The following is a 10,388-nucleotide window of genomic DNA, read 5'->3' as shown; positions in this document are numbered from 1 at the left end:
GCGTCTTCTTCAACACAACAAAGCGAAAACTGGTTTCCTCTAAACTAAGGATGCACAGCAGAGGTGCACGCAGTCGACGTCGCGGGCAAACCACATTATAGACAGTAACCAACCTTTTTGGGTTGTTGTTGTAGTTATATTCACTCCTGAGGAAGGCACGGGGTTGTGTGCTGCTATTTAATGGCCTTCCTCAGACTTTTTCTTAGATTTCAGGGTTGTGTGCTGTATTATTATTAGATAAATAAATTTAAGTATTTGTCAAAAACCAAACAAACGCTCGTGCGAAAGCTCTATTTTTGTGTATTGTTAAAATTCATACATGGCGTACTTATTTTTTTGTGGACTTTATGTTACTTGAGAATTTAGGCAACGTGCGAGCTGCCAGGTTCTGTTATCAATATAATTAACACAAGCTTTTCCGAGTGGTTGCCTTTCAATAAAAAGAATAAACGAATATTCGCAAATAAATTGGATTTATTTTATAACTGACAACTAACGCTTTTTGTTTTTTTCTCCATTTTAATTTTGACTCCTTATTACCGCCAACAACTTTATGTGTATACATATTCACAAGCTGTCAAAATTTTGCGTAGTCCCACGAGCTAGGTAAAAACTATGGCATTCGTATTCACATCGAGAAATCTCAAAATTTTTGTTTGGTCTTTCCAAATTTTCTCTTTTTAATCAATTGGCAATGGCCATGTCAATTAGTAGAAAAGTTCCATGTTGAAAACACTTTTTATTATGGCGAGAAAATTTTACATTTCTGCTGTGCCAATTCGTAACTTTTTACTGTTGGAAATTTTTGACAGTTGCTCTGGTTCAAAAGAAGTTGAGCAATTAAAATCAGAAATTATACAAAAAAGACTTGTCTTTACTGACATTTATTCTTCTAGAACTAAAAGCCATGGATTTATTAGACGCCTTAGTAATAAAATCAAACCATCAGGCCGGGTTGAAAATTTTCATTCACCTCATAGTTAACAAAAATTTACAATCCGTAGTACTTTTCTATCAATTCGCAAATGCGTCTAATTTAAATCGTTTAGAAAATGCGTCATTTATGTATACCATTTTATGCGGAATTATTCAATAAATTTCGTTTTACACCATACTTTTTGAAACTATTTGGAGTTAATTATTTTTTGTTTCTTAAAAGCAACCCTGCGTGGTTGGAAGGCGTGTGTACCATTAATTTCATCCCTAGCATATTCATCCCCGAGGAAGGCAGTCTCCAAATTCACCGAAGGTTGTTTACTGGTTATATTGTGGGGCAAACTGCGAGCACGCGAGTGTGCTAGGCGAGGTGAAGTGAGCTGTACGGAGATAGCAACGTATACATATTAACCACTACACACTTATTTTCAAGTAAAAATGCGTGTATGTATGTGTACTTTTGCGCAAACGAGGCAGTGTGGCATCAGGCCACCAGAAAAAGCCAATTTTTCCAAAACAAAAGCGCCAAGTTTTTATTATCATGTTTAATAATTTTTTTGATTCAATAAAAAATGTATATACATATCCATTTCCTCACGTTTTTATTGATAAATTAATTTCAATACATTTATAACAACGCAAAACATATTTAATTTACCTATTCCTCATATTTTATTCAGTAAATGAATTCCATCTTATGTAGAATATTAGTGTATAGTGTATACATACATACATATTTACCTATGCATTCGGTGTGCTTAAATTAAAAAAGCATCACTAAATAACGCACCAAGCATTGAATTCCAATTATTTTGTCTTTTTGGTTTCCCAAAAGCACTAAATTTAGTGCAAAATGCACGACCTTGGCAACAGTGAGCTGAGCAAATCAATGCTCAAACAGTGATTCCAGACCAAGTATTGAGTAAATGCACTATGTATATTTTTCTTTTAAAGCAAAAGTTCTAATTGGCGAGGGGATTGATTTTTGGTTCTTACATAGAACACTGATAAGATTCACAAACTTATCTTAGGACTTAATTAAAATAATCAACATTATTTGTAGGCGAATATATTTGTGTTCGTATGAAATAGTATCTTATGTCGGGAGGCTGGCTTTAGTAAAATGTACCATTTCCTATATTCTTTAAACCACAAGGAATTTTTTTATGAGACTATACGAATATTGACTTGCTAGCATCGCAACTGCCTCTTTTACGTTTATTTTACAAGAGTTCTTCAACGACTCGGCGCCAGTGAGTCTTTCGCAATCGTATGTTGCGAATGGTTTATTATTCTAGAGCCAGTCTTCCAACATAAGCTACTATTCTATACGAACACAGATATGTATACTTCCTAATAGGCTTGTAAAATGCCCAATACCCAAATCCCTCTGTCCCTTTGTCCCGCCAGTGAAACAGTGTTGATATTTTAAGTACAATTGTACTTTTTTCATTACAATTAATTTTAAAAAGTACAAAAGTACAATTTGCCGATTTTAAGTACAATTTCAACATCAACAATACTTTTTGTACCAAATGCTCAAATCTCTTCTAGCACTTTGATTCTTAATCCGTTTACATTTCATATTTTCTACAAAACGAAATTATGAATTGTAATTTTGAATGTAAACGTGATTGTGAACAGTAATATTAGTGATGTGCGTTATCGTGATTGCGATTTCTTATCACCGGTGGGTGAAATATCCCTCATCGCTATTTATTTTGAAAAAATCTTTGGAAATGCAACTTACCTAATGGCGATCCTGCAGAAATAGACTTCTGAGCAATTCGGGGGTTGAAAGTAAAAAAATGTATGTAAATTCCATGCGTTCAAATTAAAAACTTCCCTTGAGGATTTCCATTTTATCGATAGTGATCTCATTTTATGGTCATTAATATGAACTGACCTATATAGTGTATTAATGTTTTATCATCATTGTCTTCATCTTTGACAAAATTACACGGTCACCCGGTATTTATTTTATTCTTTTAAATAATTTTAATTATTTTTTTTTATAAAATTGTAGCTCATTGTCAAACAAAAACCTTGCAAATAAATCCAAACTTGAAAGATTGAAAAAAATCAACAAAGTTTCATCAAATTTTCACAGTTTTTGTTCAGAATTTATAGACATGTTTTGGGTTAACATTTTTGTAGCCCATTCATTCAAGTATAATAAGGTGCAAGTTTGAAGTGTCTAAAAAATACCGTTGATTTTTTGAATTTTTCTGTTTGCGGTGTTGCGCACTAGGAAATCTAATTGAAAAGCTCGAAATTTTTACGAAAGTGTGTTGATTTTTTTAATGTTGTAAAAAGATTGAACCTTGGATTTGTACGGCTTGTTTTTAAGTATAAACAGTATTTTTATAAAAAAAAAATACATAATATTAAGATAAATGGTCAAATCTTTTCAATATGTGAGTGTCGTAAGGTTTTGATAAGCACTTGAAATGCTATTAAAATGTCAAAACTTATTACCGAATCCAAAAAGATGTCTCTTTTATCCATTAATAAGAACTTTGTTGTGTTGTGTTGCTTTTACGAAAATGCTTGTTGACGGCAATAAAATCAATAAAAGCGCGGTCACATCCTCACCGCATGAGCGTTCGACACCAACTGACGGTGTGCAGTTTTATAGTCGATTCAATTTTAGTATAATAAAGTGAAAGTGCAGCTAAGAATTCATGTTGATTTTTAATATTTTTTTGCATTTTCTTTATACGAATTGGAAAACTCTACGCGAATTGAATGTACGCGAATTGAATATACTATCTCGATCATTTAAACATCTCGGACTCGCCCACCACTAAAAATGATTATTTAAATCTAAAGTAAATAAAGATAATGTCATAAATGATTTTTAATATTTGCTTTAGAGATGAAATTTCTACAAATTTGTTTAAACAAAAATTTAAGCGCATATGCAGAATGTGGAAGCGAGATTCTTCTGCTTGTGTTTCTATGTTTATATCATTTATCAGTTTAAGCACATACGATTAAAAGTAAAAAAAATATTTTTAATTGCGGATCCGAAAGAAATATTTATTAGTTGCATTGAGTTACGCAAAAATAGTGCCGAAATAAATCGATTGTGCTGAAGGTGCCGGCTGCTTCCGAAAGCACAATGCACACTCATTTCCATCACTGTCACACATACAATCTCACTATTCTGTTGACTTCGTTTCCCCTTCCGAAAACTTTTTGCTTCCGCGCTTGCCCAGCACCGCTGTGCAAAGCTTTGCACGCGCAGTCGCCCGCGACACATATGTGCTGATTTGGGCATCCCTACTCTAAACAAACAAAGGTAGTTCCACTTACTCCGGAAGAAGCTGTCGCGCTTTTATTTGAAAATGATTTAAGTAAAAGACAATATATCAACATGAGGTTATTAAATAAAGAAAGGAATTGCGATATATTTCCAAACTATGACGAAGTAATTAAATGCAAGCAACTTTGCCGACGCAAGGGGTATCTGTATCGGAATCTTCAGCAGATCACTACGAAATCTCTTAGACCATAACGCACAACGTATTCTATTATTCCAAGAAGATGTTTTGCACGTAATGACAGGAATTACTAATGTTGTTTTGATTGCTAGCTATGGATTTGACGATATAACGGGATAAAGTATCTTTAAACAAAGGTTTGAGACAGATACACCTTAACTCTTTGATAAATCCCTGTTTGTAACTACCATGATACCTTTGAAAATGTTGGACATTTCAGGCAAAAATATTTGGGTGGATCGCACTACGCAATCAGTAGTCCATTAAAAAGGCAATTTGTAAAAGAATCTAAAGCACTAATTTTATCAGAAAATAGTCAGTGAGATTTGCAAATATCTAATTTAAAACCGTTTGAATATTACCTTGATAACGGAAGAAAAATTATGGTCAATTATGAATTTCATATGACTTTGATTGGTGGAGGAGTAGTAAATCTTATAACAAATACCAATTCAATTCAGAAATGTCCCATATGTGGTGCTACATTAAAACAATTTCAAACAACTAAAAATTTAAAGTCTGATGTTTTCAAACCCAAACTTACATCACTGGGATACGGCATCAGCCCACTACATGCGTGGCTTCCTGCCATACCTAAACAAAAGCGTCAGTCTGGCTGTCAAAAAGTTCTCATGCCCATACAATTTGTATGAAGCATACCGAAACAACGCGGCGTCAACGCTGAGCGGTTGGAAAAACCGATTTTGACAGGGCGTTAGGTATTGAAGTTGGCTGCAGAAAATGGCGAAACTGTCATTTTCGTGTTACACACAAACAAACCTATGCTTATTGTTGGTGTTGTTTCTGCATTTGACGTAGCGTTGACGCTTTTGTTTAGGCATGGCACTTCGGCGCTAACGCTAGGCGTCAGAAACCGCTCCGCCCACGCTTTTGTTTAGGTATGGCAGTTCGAGTATTTGAATTCGTTGTACACATTTCTTGTAGGTTAGGTTAGGTTAGAGTGGCTGCCCCGCGCAGAGCACGGAGCACACGTGGGCTAGAAAAGTCCGTTGTGATACCACTGGCCGAAGCCATTTGTTTCTTTCCCTTCCTTAGTAATTGAACCACCGAGTGCGTTTTATATAGCGCAAAAAGTAGAGACGGTTCGCCGAGTACAAATCGGCTAAACAATCTAGAACGTATTTGTTGAAGAATTGGTTGCGCATGTTGGCCGGGGCGGGACAATGGCAGAGATAGTGTTCGATGGTCTCCACCTGCTCCTCGTCTCTGCAACTGCGACAGAAATCGTTGGTGGGGTATTCTAACCTTTTTCCGTGTGTGCCCATCAGGCAGTGTCCGGTGATTACCCCGACTACTAATGTGAGAGGGGAGCGGTCGAGCGCGGGCGAGAGCTATGGATCGCTTTACATCAGAGTTTCGCCTTTAGTCTGTGTTTGCAGGAGGTTAGAGGTATGCCCGCATTCCGAGCAGAATTGACTACGGCTATTTCCGTCCCCCTTCTTGCCAGCTCGTCGGCTAGGCAGTTTCCAGGGATGTCCCTATGTCCAGGTACCCATATAACAGTCAAGGAGCATTTTGATGCCAGCAGATTGAGAGCCTACCTGCATTCTATGGCTACTTTGGACGTTGCTTCGTTAGAACTGAGAGATTTGATAGCAGCCTGGCTGTCAGAATAGATAGAAATAGGCCGTCCTGGAGGGGCGTAGGCTATAAGCCACCGAGCCGCCTTCATTATGGCGTTTAATTCCGCTTGAAAACGCTACAAAGGTCCGGTAAGCGAAAACTGAGATTTAGGGCGAGTTCGTCAGAGTAGATCCCGCTACCCACTCTTTTGTTAAGCTTGGAACCATCTGTATATATGGCCGTAGACCCTGGGTTCAGGTCTGTGGCCCTTTTCCACTCGTTCCTCTCTGGGATTCTTGTGGAGAATTTGTTATCTAAACAGAGTAGAGGAGTGGTGTAATCTATATGTCGTAGATTATCCGGTAGAGTTTCAAGTAATTTTGCGTGCCCAAATCTGAGGTCTCTCCACGGCTGGATTGTATTTAATTTAGAGGGTGGGAGGTTTAAATAAGGGAGTTTTATACTTCCTTGTGAAAAGTACCATTTCTATCTTGGCAGGATTGACACTAAGGCCACATTCCTTGGACCAGATTTTTACCAGACCGAGTGCGTTTCTCAATAACTCACGCAGGACCTGAAGATGCTTTCCCGTTGCAACGATTGCTATGTCATCCGCGTACGCTATGACTTGACAACCGGTGCTCTTTAGGCTTAGAAGTATGGTGTTCACTGTTAGATTTCAGAGTAGAGGGGAGAGAACGCCTCCTTGGGGGGTGCCTCTGGTCCAGCGTTGCCAGGTTGACGTTTTCAACGTCATTTGGACGTTTTTTGTATCCTGTTGACGCTTGGACGTTTTTTGTGTAAAATATTACGTTTTTTTTTAGCTTCCCAGTAAATTTTTTCTATTACTAAATCTTGTAAGTAGAACTAATTTTGAATTATTTTCTTAATAAAACTTTACAAGCTTTGTGTTTTGCAACAGCTGCTTCAAAATATATTCATTCTTTGGACACAGATGATTTAAATATGATGCAAACCAAGCGTACGCGCATTTTGTTTTGGATTCTTGGACTAAGGATCCCGTGTTCAAAGGCTGGTTGTGTTAACACTTGAGGTTACGAGGCCTATTGTAATGTTTGCAATTGCACATTAAAAGCCAAATCAGGAAGAGCCGATCTATTGCAACACGCACGCTCGCAAAAGCATCTAAAAAGCTGTGCAGCATAAAAAGTCAGAAAAAAGTAGGCGACTTTTTGTAGACTTCATTGAAAATGTAATAAACGCAAAAAGGCTGAAAGGCTTCTTAGCAGAACGTAATTTGGCATTTTCGATAACCGACCCCCTAACCAAATGTCTACAAAAAAATAAATATTATTAAAAATCAACGCGATTATTTAGCCCCTCTAAACTTCCAAATTATGGCCCTGAAATTTAATGGGCTATCAAACTGCATACCCAAAAAAATTCTAAAAAAACTGAATAAAAAGTTCAAAATATAGCTGAAATTTTGCAGATTTTTTATAATTTTTGCACAAAGTTTGAAATGTGGATTTATCTAATATATAAAAATCTCGTGTCACGGTGTTAGTGGTCGAACTCCTCCGAAACGGCTGGACCGATCTTTATGAAATTTTTTGTGTATATTTGGTAGATATGAGAATCGGATGTAAAGTATATTTCATACCGCTAGGATCAGGGGGCGTGGCACCTCCCATACAAACCGATTTTTTCATACTGCAAATCTCTGGAAGTGTTCATGGTAGAGTACTCTAACTTGGCATGGAGATATATCAAACCAATCGCATACTCATGGAGAAAAATTGTGGTTATTGGAAAAGGGGGCGTGGCACCTCCCATACAAACCGATTTTTTTATACTGCATATCTCTTGAAGTGTTCATGGTAGAGTACTCTAACTTGGTATGGAGATATATCAAACCAATGGCATACTCATGGAGAAAAATTTTGGTTATTGGAAAAGGGGGCGTGGCGCCTCCCATACAAACCGATTTTTTTATACTGCATATCTCTGGAAGTGTTCATGGTAGAGTACTCTAACTTGGTATCTAGATATATCAAACCAATGGCATACTCATGGAGAAAAATTGTGATTATTGGAAAAGGGGGCGTGGCACCTTCCATACAAACCGAATTTATCATACTGCATATCTCTGGAAGTGTTCGTGGTAGAGTACTCTAACTTGGTATGGAGATATATAAAACCAATCGCAAACTCATGGAGAACAATTGTGGTTATTGGAAAAGGGGGCGTGGCACTTCCCTTACAACCGAATTTTTCATACTGCATATCTCTGAAAGTGTTCTTGGTAGAGTACTCGAACATGGTATGGAGATATATGAAATCAATCGCATACTCATGGAGAAAAATTGTGGTTATTGGAAAAGGAGGCGTGGCACTTCCCATACAACCGAATTTTTCATACTGCATATCTCTGAAAGTGTTCTTGGTAGAGTACTCGAACATGGTATGGAGATATATCAAACCAATCGCCTACTCATGGAGACAAATTATGGTTATCGTAAAAGGGGGCGGGGCACCTCCCATACAAATCGAATTTTTCATTTTGTTTAACTTTGGAAGTGTTCATGGTAGAGTACTCGAACCTGGTTAGGAGATATATGAAAACAATCGCATACTCACAGTGGTCTTGAAACAATGATAGGTATGACTAAAATGCCAACCAAAACTGCTTGCATACCTGTTTTGGAAGGCACCCATACACCATTATGCAGTTGGAATTAAAATCATATCTGCTCCTATGCCTAAAATATTGTCAAATGAAAATTTGGAAAAAATTTAACTGCAATTGTTAGTATTTCTTGTTCAACAGAGTATTCTAAAGTTATCGTTTTGTATATTAGTGTAAAAAAAAACAGATAGTATTTCTAATAATTAATTTAATTATTTATTTGATAATATTTCTGGTGTAAGCTATTTGATTGCACATCATGTCTTCTATAAGTCATCCGCAACATAAGTGTAATCACGAAGAGAACAGATTTAAAGTGTGCGCGCCTTGTGGAAGAAAGATTAAATTCGGATCGTCAAAACCTTCAGAATTTAATATAACCGGAAAATTGGAGTGTCTTATTAAAAAATACGTTAGTGAAAATTTTAGATTGACCAATTCGAAGTTCCCATTAGGCATTTGTGGTACATGTCGTAGGGTTCTCTGTGACCGAGATAAGGATATACCAAATGCAACGCGGCCTCTTCCAAACATGCCTAACTATGAAGATTCGACAAAAGAAACAAGAACAACTTCATGCTCTTGTTATATCTGGCTCACTGCTCGGGCAACCAGCCATCCAAAAGTTATACAAGGGAGAGCACATACCTTAAATGTATTGAGTGAAAAAAACTCCACCAATGGGTTGACTGCTTTGTCAGTTGGGTCAGAATTAAAAAATCATGTAAGTAAACTCGCTAAAGCCTTCCGAAGCACAGAAATGTCGGAAACATTAAAAATTCACGTGCTTCTAAATCATTTGGAACATTGTCTGCATTTTTTAGGCAACGACAGCTTCGGAATGTGGTCGGAGCAAGCTGAAGAATCCATTCATGGCGTATTTTTAAGATTTTGGCTCAATTATAAAGTTAATTCGATTGACGACCCTAAATATATAATCAATTAAAAAAAACACTGTCGTTGAATTTTCATCAAAACACATATGAATTTATATAAAATAATATTTTATATTGACTTTGTAAATTTATAAAATTTATGCAATAAGAATTATTAAAATATGCAATTATGTAATATTATCTCTTGAATAACTAAGTTAAAATATTTTATGCTTATATAAGAAAGTGTTATAATTATATTACCATAGACCTTCGCGATTATATAACTGGATTTGGAAAGTTCTAGATCAACATTTTATAATATTTTAAGCATAGGAGCAGATGGAATTTTATTTTCAACGAAATTTTGATCTATGATTATGTACAAAGACAGTTATGTAAGCCGTTTTGGTTGGCATTTTAGTCATAGCTATGGTTGCTTCAAGACCACTGTGTACTCATGGAGAAAAATTGTGGTTATTGGAAAAGGAGGCGTGGCACCTCCCATACAAACCGATTTTTTCATACTGCATACCTCTGGCAGTGTTTACGATAGAGTACTGGAATTTGGCAATTAGGGTGTCCCTATCCAAAAAAAATTTTCTCTATTTTTTTCTTTTAGATCTTTTGGTATTTTTGTATGAAAAATCTAATATATAAAAATATCGTGTCACGGTGTTTGTGGTCGAACTCCTCCGAAACGGCTTAACCGATTTGAATGAAATTTTTTATGTATATTTCGTAGGTATGACAATAGGGTGTAAAGTATGTTTCATACCGCTAAGTGAAGGGGGCGTGGCACCTCCCATACAAACCAAATTTTTCACACTTTATATC

General features: G+C 36.4%; 2 protein-coding genes across 8 annotated transcripts in view; one reads left to right on the top strand and one right to left on the bottom strand.

Moving 5' to 3' along the window:
- LOC118745696 (calcium-dependent secretion activator) overlaps positions 1-10,388 on the bottom strand; it is a 393,045-nt gene that overhangs the window by 12,146 nt on the left and 370,511 nt on the right. The window lies entirely within an intron of this gene.
- On the top strand, positions 8,905-9,618 carry LOC118745700. The gene is made up of 2 exons (XM_036479298.1): positions 8,905-9,400; positions 9,501-9,618. The coding sequence occupies exons 1-2, from the start codon at positions 8,936-8,938 to the stop codon at positions 9,561-9,563; spliced, it is 528 nt and encodes a 175-aa protein (XP_036335191.1). The 5' UTR covers positions 8,905-8,935; the 3' UTR covers positions 9,564-9,618.

This window comes from Rhagoletis pomonella, unplaced genomic scaffold, assembly GCF_013731165.1.
Source record: "Rhagoletis pomonella isolate Grant_MI unplaced genomic scaffold, Rhpom_1.0 Rhpom_scaffold_00009, whole genome shotgun sequence".
Taxonomy (NCBI): Eukaryota; Metazoa; Arthropoda; class Insecta; order Diptera; family Tephritidae; genus Rhagoletis; species Rhagoletis pomonella.
Note: the sequence above shows the minus strand (reverse complement) of the source record. Positions and strands in the feature narration are given on the sequence as shown.